At 34.0% G+C, this 14,690-nt stretch overlaps 1 protein-coding gene across 1 annotated transcript in view; it reads left to right on the top strand.

Moving 5' to 3' along the window:
- The window catches only part of wdr36 (WD repeat domain 36), a 47,610-nt gene that overhangs the window by 18,883 nt on the left and 14,037 nt on the right, over window positions 1–14,690 (top strand). Inside the window, exons 10-16 of the mRNA NM_001308831.1 lie at window positions 1,483–1,548; window positions 2,063–2,146; window positions 4,718–4,872; window positions 4,960–5,074; window positions 5,153–5,318; window positions 7,530–7,638; window positions 11,552–11,631. Of these exons, the coding sequence (NP_001295760.1) occupies window positions 1,483–1,548; window positions 2,063–2,146; window positions 4,718–4,872; window positions 4,960–5,074; window positions 5,153–5,318; window positions 7,530–7,638; window positions 11,552–11,631 (775 nt within the window). The remainder of the gene's footprint in view (window positions 1–1,482; window positions 1,549–2,062; window positions 2,147–4,717; window positions 4,873–4,959; window positions 5,075–5,152; window positions 5,319–7,529; window positions 7,639–11,551; window positions 11,632–14,690) is intronic.

Here is a 14,690-nt window from a genome sequence, read left to right as displayed (position 1 = left end):
CTAGGAATGCACAATATATTGGCGGCCATATCGATATTTGCTGATAAATGCTATATTTAATGTTATCGTTATCGATCCAATGTCAAAATTAGGCTGATATCTTTAAGCCAATAGATAACATAAGATAACATTGTACAGAACTAACTGCCTCACGCATTCGCAGGTCAAAATTGTTCAGTGGACTATAAAGAAGCTTTCCTTACATTGTTTATTTCTTCAAAGTTCTTTGTGTGGTATTGTTGTGTTTCTTTGTGTTTGATAGAATGCCATTGTGTATTTTGGGTAAAATATTACGTGTAAACAGTAGCAGTGATGCACACGTGCTAAGCAACTTTTTGGGTTGTTTGTAATCTAATATGATTATTAGTTATTATCAACGCGTTGCTTGCTGTGTGTTATTGATGTAAGATTGTATTCAGTTTGATGAGCATATTTCTAATGATTATAATGAGCGCACATGATGACTATAACCACGCACACACACATAGTGACTAGTGAGCCATCAGAGCCTACACAACAGCAGGGGAGAGGTGCGCTGTGTTTGTCATAAAGTCATCTATTCCCAATGCTCAGGTGTTGAATCAAAATTTCAAGGACAAATCTGACTCCTCTTCGTGTGCGCGCACAACCCAGCACCTGCGGTTAAACTCTCAAACTAACATCGGTTTATTATAAACCTTTCATCGATCATTTTCCCTCAATTGACAGCAAGAACAAACATGGAAGTGTTGTCTGATTGACAAGCAGTGCCAACGTGTTCCTAAGAATCTAAAATGCCAAATGGGACCAATTTATGCCACATTTTCTAAAGTAAATGAAACAATCCGTATTTTGATTTTTCACTTGTATGGTGGCTCTAAACTGTCAAAATACCTCTCAAAATGCCTTTTCGGACATTACATATTTCTACATATGTACATTACTGTAACACGTTTTATTCAAGAACATTTGAGCTGGTTTCAGTTTATAGCTCTTTCATTTTTATTTTACATAAAATATATTTTATTAATTTTAACTTGTTTGTTAATTAAGTGACATTTCGTTATATGAAAAATGTATTTTTTGCATTCTGATTTATGTGAAATAATGAATATAGGTCTTTATAATCACCTTGCCATTTTGAAATAGTTTTTTTGCTTTGAGTAGGCTATTCAATTCATATGGTCAATTCAAACTTTTATGAAGTTTTTAAAATAAAATCAGTTGTTCACTTTATAAAAATGTCAAAATGTATATTATTTGGCTATAGTATATCGGTTATCTGCTTCCAATTATTAAGAGTTATCGGTTATCGATATCAGCCCAAAAATCTATAACATGCATCCCTAGTTTTTATTTTATTTTATTTTTTTTCATGTTTGATACTATAAAGTTGTTTATATAAATAAAAAGGACAAGGGATGACTTGAATGCAGTAATGCAGAGATATTGCAAACATCCACATCAAGTGTTTGGACGTAATGGGTTTTCTTATTGTAATAGGTCAAGATGGCACTTTGCAGTCCTTTTCGACTGTTCATGAAAGGTTCAACAAGAGTTTGGGGCATGGTAAGAACCACTTGGCATTTTTATGTGCATGTCAAATTTCAAAACTCCTTTTTTAAACAAACAGAATCACAAAATAAGTACTGTATTACAGTTAATTGGTAACACTTTACAAAAAGGTTCATTAGTTAATGCATTTACTAACATGAACTAATTATGAACAACACTTGTACAGCATTTATTAATCATAATTGAACATTTACTAATGCATTATTCACATCCAAGTCCATGCTTGTTAACATTAATTAATGCACCATGAGTTAACATGAACTAACAATGAACTACTGTATTTTCTTTAACTAACGTTAACTAACATGAACAATTACAGTAGTAAATGTATTGTTCATTGCTTGTTCATGTTAGTAAATGCATTAATTAACATTACCCAATGAACCTTATTGTAAATTGTGACCAGTTAATTATTTATTTTGGCTGTTTTGACCATTGATGTCATATTGTTTATCTTTTCATAATAATTGCTGTGAATTTCTTTTGTAATGTTTTATTCTACCAACAGGAACCCTCAACAAAGCAAAAGCTAAAAAGAAAGGCGTGAAGTATGACACAGCGAAACTCCCATCCATCACAACATTTGCTTCAGGTTTGATTTATTATCTCATTCTGAATTAGGTTTACTAAAGTCTTTGTTGTCATTTAGGCTACATTCACACTGTGAGGCTTAGTGCTCAAATCTGATTTGACAGATTTTTTTGCATGGCTGTTCACACTCATATAAATGTGGCCAATATTAGATTTGCAGTGTGAACAGATCGTGGTCCTAAACTGATCCGCTAAAGTACAATTACGGACAGCACAAAATGTCTAATTATGCACAATGTGTATACTGTATGAAGCACATAGTCAGATTATGCTATAATGATTATTGCCCGCGTGTGTGGCTCAGATCTGTTTTTGTCATGACCGTATGAACAGTACAAACCACATAGAATCTGATCTTTTCAGTTCATGATTTGTGCCACTTTCATATGTTGTGTTAAATTACATGCAGATTAGGGTTGCACTATACTGGAAAAATATGCGATCTTGTTGAATATTCAATAACACTACAACATTTCTCTAGAAAAATGAACTTTCAGATGTGGTTCATTTTAATTCAGACTAAAAACTGTGAAGGTGCTAACATGAAGTCTTTAAAACACAGTGATTGTGTGAAATCCTCAGCAGATATTCAGACTCTGATTACCTGTTGTCATTTTTGTCTCTTATCTTGACTTGATTTATTATCAGCTCTGGGTTCACCTTTTGGTCTCTCCAGCCAATAGCAAAACAGCAACTTCTGGGGAGGCGGGGATAAAGATAGCATGGTCCCATGTGATTGGTCAAATTTAGATAAACAGCAAATTTTAAATCAAATTTATCATGCATGCCTGCGATGCGTATATTGCACATACTATTATTGCCATAACGATGTTGTGCAGCCCTAATACAGATGTTTTGCAATGTGACTTAGGTGTATAAGGTTTGGTTGGAATTCATGTGACTTTCACATTGTTCTCATTCTACATGTTGTTATTCTGCATTTACTACACCAGTGTGGTCAGTCTAGTTTTCTGAAGTGATTGTTCACATTGTGTGATTTCAAATGTTCAGCACGTTGCGTGATCAGCCGCTAAATTCAAATCTGCTTTACCACAAGGGCTGGTGCTGTGCCAGAGAAACAAGCGTGGCAAGATTAACGTAGATCACAACCTATCTGTGATTTCAATCACATTTATTTTAGGTTTCAGACACTTTAGTGCAAGCAAACCAACCATTTATAATACACTACTGTTGTCTGCAAATATGGCAGTATCAGTCATAATAAACATAATCTGATGATCCATGCTTTATTCACTTCATGCAGTATACAAATTGTGTACATAATTAGAATGTTTATTCAGTCTGTTGATGTTCTTTTGCGCATGTGGGTCAGTCTAGGACCATAATCAAGTCACACTGAAAATCGGATACTGGACGCATTTAAAAGAACAATGTCAGCAGCTATGCAAAAAATAAATCTAAGGAAAAAATTGATTTGAACACTAAGTAGTGTGAACATAGTCTTGTTCACCTTCATGTGGTTCCTAATCCATTTGTTTGGTGAATATTTTAAGCTTAAAAATTAAAATTATTATCTTAAAAATAATTCATGTCTCGATTTAGATAAATTGCAACTGTTTAGAGTTAGACCTTTATTTACGTATAATCAAATCTCATGGGTTTGATGTGTCATGATGAAGATGTATGATTGATTAATGTTAATTTTTGTACTATTCATTTCATCCATTTTGAACTATCCACCTTTTTCCTCAGGTGATTGCTGCATTTCAAATTATGGGGTTCACTTTGAATATGGGGAACTTTAATTTAAAAGAACTTAAATAATTAAAAAAATAAGGTTGCTCTACAAATGACCCACAAATATAGAGAGTCCCGTTTGGGAGTTTATCTTTGTGATTTATTGTAATCATGATGTTTTGCTTGCTATTTTAAAAAGACTTTACTTGTTCCAAACCTCTGAGCTTCTTTTTTGTCTATCTAACACAATATAAGATATTTTAAAGAATGCTGAAAGCATTTAACCATTAACTTTTATAGTATTTGTTTTGCCTACTATGGAAGTCAATGGTGAGTCAAAAAGTGACTGAGTAAATTAAAATATACTTTGGGATGAACTATCCCTTTAATGTAACTTCAGCATCGGACCAAAAATACTTTTGGCAAGAACTCTTTGGAGTTCATGTTCATTCTCCAATTGTTTCATCTCATTTTTTTTTTCTTAAAGAACATCAATATTCACTTAAAACACATAACATTGCTGTGGAAAAAAATAGTCCCATATTTTTGGGTTTGTCTGTTAAAAGGTATTTGCTAATACTGGCATGTTTTATTTCAAAATTTAATGGATGAACTTTGAGGAGAATAATTGTCTGTAGTTTTATTTTTTATATATATATATATATATATATATATATATATATATATATATATATATATATATATATATATATATATATCACTGATTATTTACATTTAGCGAAAAATACTCCCATAATTCACACATTAGCATCGGGAAAAGGGTGGATGTGTTTACCTATAAATAACCCAATAAAGCAAGAAGTTGAAACTTTGTTTATTGTTGCTAATATTCGAGTCTACTTATTGTGTGTAGAAACAGCACGTCAGAGTGACTGGGATGGCATTATTGCATGCCATCGTGGCTTTCTTATGACAACATCATGGAACTACCAGAAGGGTTCAATGGGTGCGCACAAACTGGAGCCTGAACGATTCAACAGGAACCGTAGCCTCAATGTCCATGCAACTGTAAGTGTCAAGATGTGATGCTAGTTTATATTATCATATAGCTTTATAACAGACTTCTGATCGGATTTGGTCAATTTGGTTGTCCAGGCTGTGGATATCAGCTCTTGTGGGAACTTTGCTGTGATTGCGCTGTCTTCGGGACACATCGATGTGTACAACATGCAGTCTGGTCTTCATCGTGGGCATTATGGAGAGGACAAGGGTGAGTTACCATACTTAATATCAGGAGTGAAAGAAATGTCAATTCTGATTTCAATGGAGTTATTTTGTTTGTGTACAGCACATGAAGGGCCTGTGCGAGGAGTGGCTGTGGATGCTTTAAACCAGTTGACTTTTAGTGTGGGAGCAGACCATCTTCTGAAAATCTGGAAGTTCAAATCAAAAGAGCACTTACATACTCACAGGTTACCTGCAGCCCCGGCATCATCTCTGCTTCACAGGGACAGGTATTAGACATATCTTTATTTGTTTGTTTGTCTTAAGTATTAGGAATTTACCGAATTATTGGCAATCTCAAATATATGACCTTGAATGACAAAACCTCTTTTAACCTCTAAGTCTTATGTTCCATGGGTATGCAGGGTTTAACGATAAGGATTTTTGCTACTGGTCCGATCGGGCAAGTGGTTTAGATTTTTACTTGCCCTGCCAAAATTTTCACTGGCCCCACCAAAAAAAGAGAAGTTAATAGCTATTTTTAACCACATATTTTAAACAATGTGTCAAAAATAAAGTCTGTAAATCTAGAATTTCAATACTTAAAAAACAATTGTAAATATAAGTGTTATGCAAACAAAAAGAGCAGTATGGAAAATGTGGAGGCATTTTATTGCAGTTTGAAATTATTTTAAAAAAAATGGTGGCTGACTTGTCAAACTGACGGCAAACTATGCATAACATCACTTCATTATTATTTTGTTGTGTTGTTTTCATGTAAATGTCTACTTCCAACACGTTAGAGACAGACATTTTCGTTTAGCCTTTTAATTTGATGTTGCCGCCATGTTGCTGTTTCTACGCTGTACTGGTTGTTACCAGGTTACAAAAAAAAAAATAGCCTGGTCAAATCAATCAGATGAATCAGACGAATCAGAAAGCAATATGTTGTTTACGACATTACAGAGAAGGTAGCATTTAAAGATTTGCGGACACAAACTTAAAATGCATGAAATTGACAAATAGTCACAGACAAATTAAAAATTAGTGACAAGGCAGCACTGTCCCAATCGGGCCATTAATGATCCGGTCTACTGTCCCAAGTGTCTCTCACGCTGGCCCTGGGCCACCGGTCAGTCCTTATTGTTGAGCCCCGCTATGTTTTTCGCATAACCAAAAATACATTGTATGGATCAAAATTATTATCTTTCTTTTATGCCCAAAATCATTAGAATATTAAGTAAAGATCATGTTCCAGGAAGATACTGGTCATATTTTCTACTGTAAATAAACCAAAACACAATTTTTCATTGGTAATTTGAACAACTTTAATGGTCATTTTGCTCAGTATTTAAAAAAAAAAAATTTTGGAAACCTCAGATCTCAGATTTTCAAAAAGGTTGTATCTCAGTCGAATATTGTCCTATCTTAACAAACTAAATCAATAAAAAGCTAGTTTAATCAGCATTCAGGTTATGTTTAAATCCTAGTTTTTAAAAACCGAACATTTATGACCAGTTTTGTTGTGCTGGGTCACATGTTTGGTTGAAAATAAATTCTTGCAAGGGCTGAAATCATTGTTATGTTTAATTAGCTGTTCTCCAATGCTTTATTTTTACTGTATTATATTGTATAATAATACATTTCTTGTTTTTATTCAATCTTCATTCTGAAATATAGTCTGCTCTGTTTACAGTTTATGTGTGAACATATTTGTAGTGTGTAAGCAGTAGTCATATTGTTTTGAAAGGTGTCAATCTAGGGCCATATATAATTGCAAATTAAAAGAAAGTGTTGCAAACAAAAATAAAGTATTGAGCAAAAAAAAGAAATAAATAAATGTAAATCTCAAAAAATTGCATAGCAGAAATAAATTTTTGAGAAATAAAAATAAAATTTAATAAACTAAAAAAAGAACTGTAAACTAAAACTAAAAAAAGATCTGTCCACTCAATTGCAGTGCTCATTTTGATTTGCTATTAATTCAACCGTGAGTTTGCGATGCTGATTTCTTTTTGCACTTTACGTTTCTGCACGTTTACTTTGTGGCCCTGATTTGACAAGGGGGCGTAATCAAGGGAACTTGAACTGCATCCATTTAAGCGATGTCATCAGCTGGAGACAGTTTTACTGAGGTGGCCTTACAGCCCAGTGGGTCTGGGCCTGCAGTAAATGCCCTAGTTCACTTGACTCTGCCCCCCATACCTGGCACTACTCCCCTATTTCGCGGGAGTCTCCCGTATTTCAAACCCATCTCCCGTTTTGTCATTTCTTCTGGAAAACTCCTGGAATTTCACCCCCTTCCCCCAGAACTCAGCTTTTTGGTGCAATCTATAACATCCCTGGATTGCTGAGTATTCCGATGGCACCCTTTCAGGTCGCTTCACTCCCCTTAAGTCACCTCAGTGAAACAGCAGCATAGTGTGCATGACAAGTAATGTAAATAAACATTAAGTGTTCATAGCTCTTAAAAGATGTTCATTTTTGTTCTTTTCAAACAGTGGGATGCTCGCCATTGCTCTAGATGTTTTTGCCATTCACATTTTGGACGTGGAAACTAGGAGGATTGTCCGCAAATTCTCTGGACATCGTGGCCAGATCAATGACATGGTGTGTTTCAGCTTCACGAGAGCCTAGCTTTCCTTATTATTATTTGAGATTCACACATATCTTTGGTAATCTTTCATAACTTTCACCCAGAAATGAAAATTCTGTTATTAATTACTCACCTTCACGTGATTCTTATCCCCTAAGATTTTTGTTTATCTTCAGAACACAAGTTAAGATAATTTAGGTGAAATTAGAGAGCTCCCTCGTCCTCCATAGACAACAATGGTTCAAAGTCCAGCAGTCGGTCCTTCAAATGTGAATTACTCAATTAGGCAAGGCAAGTTTATTTATAAAGCACATTTCATACATAATAATAATGCAAAGTCCTTTACATAAACAGGAATAAAAGAGACAACTAAAAGAAAATAAAAACAAAGAACAAAAATAAAAAAAATGTTAAAAACAGATTAAATGTGTTAAAACTGGTTATAAAAGAATGAAAAAAAGAAAGACATAATAGTGCAATCTTTCAGACATAGCACAGTGCTCATTTAGTAAAGGCACATCTAAAATAATGTGTGCTCAGTCTTGATTTTGAATGTGCCTAATGTTGAAGCGCATCTGACGACTTGTGGAAGCTGATTCCAGCAGCGGGGGCCGTATAACAGTAGCTGAAGGCGGATTTTCCCTGCTTTGACTGAACCCTTGGAATTTCTAGTTTATTTGATCCTAAAGGTCTGAGTGATCTGGAACAGGTATGTAAACTCAAACTCACTTGAGAACAGCTTATTTATAAACAGGATTAGGTCATTTCAAGTAAAAGTGATAATTTAAGTTAATATATTTCCCCAATTTCTGTTTGAGAGAGAGAAGATTTTTTTTCAACCTATTTTTTAAATAGTTTTAATAACTCATTTCTAATAACTGATTTATTTTATCTTTGCCATGATGAGAGTAAATAACATTTGACTAGACATTTTTAAAGACACTTCTATACAGCTTAAAGTAACATTTAAAGGCTTAACTATTTAATTAGGTTCACTTGGCAGGTTAGTGTAATTAGGCTAACTTTGTATAACGATGGTTTGTTCTGCAGACAAAAAAAAAAAATAAAAAAAAAAAAATATATATATATATATATAGCTTAATTTTGACCTTTTAAAATGGGGTTTAAAAAATTAAAAACTGCTTTTATTTCTAGCTGAAATAAAACAAAAAAGACTTTATCTTAGAGGAAAAATATTATCAGACATACTGTGAAAATGTCCTTGCTCTGTTAAACATCATTTCATAAATATTTAAAAAAAGATAAACTAATTCAAAGTGGGGCCGAAAATTCTGACTTCAACTGTGTATATGTATATATATATATATATATATATATATATATATATATATATATATATATATATATATATATATATATATATATATATATACACACACATACAGTTGAAGTTGAATTTTGTCAGAATATATACAGTTGAAGTTAGAGGTCTAAATTTCCGAATAAATTGCGGGAGCGGTCGGTAACGGGTTTAATTTGGGACGGGAGCGGGCTGTCTAGCAATATCGCGGATATTGCTATGCGAATGAGAGAGAGAGAGAGCGAGCTTTGCCTGTGTGTGTGCTTGGTGCTTGTGTGTGTGTATGTTAGTGCACGCGCGCACAAATGAGAGAGAGAGAGCTTTCCCAGATAGCAAAATACACTCGGGCCAGTTCCAGCTAGATTCTCGCCTGCCGGAGACTTACCACTCAGCCTGGCTCCGGCTGCCGGACTCCGGATGCTTGTGGACTCACTGCCCGATTCCGGCCCGAATCAATCGGGCCAGATGCGGCAGCCGTAAGCGAGCCGACGCTGCATCCGAGCCGGAATCGGCCCGAGAGTAATGTGCGCTGCGGCCCGGAGCTGTCGCGACTCAGTATTTATATACCTTTATATAAAACCTTTTGGTATTACATTGGTACTTGATACATGGTATTACAAGTCTTTGAGTTGATATAACAGGAAACGCCTGTGTGTCTGCTTGGTGCTTGTGTGTGTGTTAGTGCGCGCGAGCGTATGAGAGAGATATTATATTAAATTCTTAATATAAGCGGGAGCGGTCGGGTTCAGGCTAAAACCTGGCGGGAGCGGGATTCAAAATTTTGTCCCGCTCAGATCTCTAGTTGAAGTCAAATATATATATATATATATATATATATATATATATATATATATATATATATATATATATATATATATATATATATATATATATATATATATATATATATATATATATATATATATATATAAATGACTTCCATCTTTTTTTTTAAAATGTAATTTTAAAAAAGCTCTAATCTGCACTCTGAAATAAAAGTACAAAAAATGTTATGGAGTGGCACCTTTTTACAAGAACATCGTTGTACTTTTTAGTGATTAATATGTAGACTTTAGGTAGTAATGTTTTTAAGATATAAATATGGATCTTTAAGATACAAATGCAGATTTTTAAAACGTACTGCACCAGTTGAGCAATGTTATGCAACATTAATGGATATGCTGGTGATTTGATGGAGCAGGAGACACTTCTCAAATATAATAATACTTTTTTGAGACAAAATTTGATTAAAATAGCCAGATATGCCATGTGCCATAGAAGATTGGTTAATTGATTGCCCTGTGCCATTTGATTGGTTAATTACTAAAGAGATTCTGCTCTAAAGGTACAAATAAATAGCTAATTTCTAGAGACATGAGAGTGTAAACCCTGTACAAACAGCCCACAAAAGACCACAGCTCTAGTGTATTATATTTAACAAACCATTCAATTTTGCTCACATGTTGTCAGTGGCTTAAATAATTGAATATTAATCATAATATGTTGTCATTACACAGTTTTTTTCTCTCTCCAGCTTTCACAACACTTAAAATGACAGCCAGCAATCTGTTCAATTCACCCACTTATTTTAATCCGATTAGCCTGAGTTGAGTAATCAAGATTAAAAGATCTTGAATTTGTCAAATCATCTTAAATTGTTTAAGTGAGGTAGGAAGAACTGACCTATGAAAAGGAACCAAAAAATGTGTCCAAACCTTTTTTTTGTGACTTAAATGGTTCACTGTAATAATAAGAAGCTTCAAGAACATTTTTGTGTGACTAAAAAAAACTATAAAAATCCTTTGTATTTTCTTTCTTGTCAGGTATTCAGGGTGCACTTTTAAGTTGTACAGTAATAATTACTACTTTTCAGGTGGTAAACACACAATCAAAATATTCACCATAGTAAACACCCACCCTGTTCTGACATGGGATACATAGTTGAGGCAAGTCGCTTTTACTATTTCTTTTTTTTTTTTTTTTTGCAGAGAATAGTGTTCTTGAAGCTTCATATGATTACAGGTTAACCAGTTGAGTCACATAAAATGTTTTTGGTTCCTTTTTGGGACTTTGAACATCTCGTGACCACTAAAAATCTTAATTTAAACAAAGATTTTAGGGGATTTTGAGCGAAATAAAGGCAAGTATTTAATAACCGAATGTTCATTTATGGGTAAACCAGCCTTAAAAAAAAAAAGCCTATTAAAGTTGACAGTTGTCATGAAAAACTAAACTCTCTAATCATTTACTCACCAAAGTGGTCTTAACCTGTTCTTAAACCAATTGACCTTGTTTTTTCTGGAAAACACGATAGACATTTTTAGTGAAATGGAATGTGCAAAATTATGTAACCACTCGAAGGACTCGGAATGAGTTTTGGGCTATTGTTATAGATTTATTTGTTTATTTATTGGTCAGTATTGCAGCCTGACAAGTCACAATTACTATTGTGATTCCTAATGTGTAAAATATATGTTCTATATTGTGTTTTATGTAAGAAAATAAGCCAAACAGGTTTGCATAAAGGAGAGTAAATGTCTTTTTTAATTTTGAGGGTGAATTAAGTATGCTAATGTGTGTTTATGAAGCTTTTATGATTTTCCCAGACATTTAGTCCAGATGGACGTTGGCTGATTACAGCATCTATGGACTGCACCATCAGAACATGGGATCTTCCATCTGGCAGGTAAAACAATTTAGGGGACAAAGGCTGGTAAACAATGAGCTCCACACATAATAGAGGACATTACTGCACATTTATATTTGTGCATGTCAGTATTTGCTTAAGATACATTGTAAAAAAAAAAAAAAAAGTTTAAAGACCTTAACTATTTGTAGATAATCATCCACAAGTGTAAATCCCTCAACATAATTGGAAAAAACTTCATTGTTACTATGAAATTTTTTTGAATACAACAATGTTGTTCTTAATTTTCTTATTGGTTTAAAACATAAAAAAAATGTGATGCATATGTACTGTATTAGTAACTAAACATCAACCAAAAAAAAACAACCCTATCCCGACAGAGCCGTAAAAAATATATATATATACACATGCAAAAGTAAATAAATAATAATATTTATAAAATAAAAAGGTCAATTTTGTAAAATACATTGCAATCAACTATCATTTAATGCAATCAACTATCATTAAACACTTACACAGTATGATCACATTATTTGGTGTTACTCCACAGTTAGTCCATTCTCATCTAAAACAATGAAAGTCCCAATTCTTGGGAAAAAATATTGTTTGATTAAGTTAGTCTTTCCATTGCTATACAAGAAAACATTTCCTTTATCCAGAGTGACAGAGATGGACCATGAATACAAACTTCAGTTCACTTTACCAATAGTTTTAGAGAACACACCTATTAACTCTTTCCAAAAAGATGGCAAGTGTTCACATTGCTAAACAAAATGGAACAAAGTTTCCTATAATGTTAGAAAAGTCAGATAATTTCCACAAATGTCCAAAATGATTTTATTACATTTGTTTAACTTTTCTTGTATTATATATGTTTTCTTTATCCAATAATATTGGATTAGTTGAAAGTGGGCATTGATCGTTAATGTTTGCTCTTAAACACAACGTTCTTCCCATTCGTTTTCTGAACATTAACAGTCCAAGCCAGGTTTTTATGATATGTAGATTCTTTGGAAGCATTTACGAATTTGCTATACAGCATAGAAATATTGTATTTGGCAATGGGATCTTTAACTGCAATTTCATCTTAACTACGTTGGGCCTGGGCACTGACATGAATGAGTTTTACATAAAATTATGTATCTAAAGATACTTTAGAAATGAGACTGAGGAATTTTCTGTCTTTTCTTTAAGGTTTCAAATGTCAATATATATTATCTTCATAATGATCTGATATCTTCTGTAAGCCTTTCTGAAACCACAGCTTAAAACCCCTGTCTGATTTCCTTGAAACTAATATGTTACCCCAAATGGGAGAGAATTTAGATAGTACCTGCGTTTCTCCCAGCAAGATGTATTTTGTTTGAGTTTCTTTAAAGAATCAGAGTATAAATATGTGTCAAGACTCAGATTGCCTGTAAATTTTCTTTCAATTTGTATCAAATAATGCAAGATGAGCCAGCAAACAGTTGGTATAAAAATATATTTGAGAGTCGCGTCTCACCTCTTTTATAAGGAATATGAAGAAGTGTTAAGCCAGGGGTGTCCGAACTCGGTCCTTGAGGGCTGGTGTTATGCAGATTTTTGCTCCAACTTGCTTCAGGGATATTTCTAGAAAGCCCAGTAAGAGCTTGATTTGCTAGCCCCGGTGTGTCTGATTGGTGTTGGAACCAAACTGCAGAGCACCGGCCTTCCAAGACCGAGTTTGGACACTCCTGTGTTAAGCGAAGCCAAAAGCATCTATTCACTTGTTAAGTCGTGATGTATGAAATACTGTTTCTAGGTCCAAGCCGCTACACATTTGAATTAAGAAAATATTATTTTATAACCATGTCAGACATTAAATTGAATTTCATATAAAATCATGGTATCAGTATCTGGATCATTACACACACCAATATTTTAAAAATGTATAAAATATTAATCACTTAATCACTTGTTAATGCATTACTGCATCCTTATACACTACCTGACAAAAGTCTTGTCATGGATCCCAGTTGTAAGAGCAACAATTAGTAACTTGACTTTTAGTTGATCATTTTGAAGTGTCAGAAGGTTGATTTTTCTGTTGAACTGCATCCCAATCATCACAAATACTGCAGAAGACCCGCATGGAACCCACATAGACCCAAGATTCTCACAGAAATCAGTCAAGTTTGGTGAAGCAAAAATCATGGTTTGGGGTCACATTTAGTATGGGGCCGTGCGAGAGATCTGAAGAGTGGATGGCAACTTCAACAGCCTAAGGTATCAAGACACTTGTTCTGCCCATTACATTACAAACCACTAGAGAGGGCAAATTCTACAGCAGGATAGCGCTCCTCATACTTCAGCCTCCACATCAAAGTTAAGATTTGTGTTTGTGTTAAGATGGAGGCATTGAAGATAAATCCAAAGAATCTTGATTAATTCTGGGAGTCCTTAAAAAACGCTTTCTTTGCTATTCTTGATGACTTTATTAATAAGTTATTTGAGTCATTGCAGAGTTGTATGAATGCAGTTCAAGCTCACAACAGTCAAACAGAATATTTATTCTTTATTCACTGCACCATGACTTAATATTTTATACCCTGCATTATTTTAGTTTAGTGACAATATTTTTGTCTAAGCAAGGTCAGATCTTATTGTCCGAATGAAATAAATAAAAATCAAGGCATGATCATATTTTATTTTGGAAATATAAGCGTAATCTTTAGGAGTTTGCCTTTCATATAAGCCACTTCTGATACCAAATAATCAACTAGAAGTCAAGTTATTATTTGCTGTTCCTAAAACTTGGATACTGTAGGTGCAAAGACTTTTGTCAGGTAGTGTATTTTATACCATAAACGTATATGAATATTCTACATTTCTGCCAGCATTTCTTAACATGTTTGCAAGATTACTATGTGTTTCTCTAGAGCAGGGGTCACCAATCACGGTCCTGGAGGGCCGGTGTCCCTGCAAGGTTTAGCTCCAACTTGCCTCAACACACCTGCCTGGGTGTTTCAAGTATACCTAGTAAGAGCTTGATTGGCTTGTTCAGGTGTGTTTGATTAGGGTTGGAGCTAAAACTTGCAGGACACCGGCCCTCCAGGAACAAGTTTGGTGACCACTGC

This window comes from Danio rerio, chromosome 5 (assembly GCF_049306965.1).
Source record: "Danio rerio strain Tuebingen ecotype United States chromosome 5, GRCz12tu, whole genome shotgun sequence".
Lineage (NCBI taxonomy): Eukaryota > Metazoa > Chordata > Actinopteri > Cypriniformes > Danionidae > Danio > Danio rerio.
This window is presented reverse-complemented; position numbering and strand designations above follow the sequence as displayed.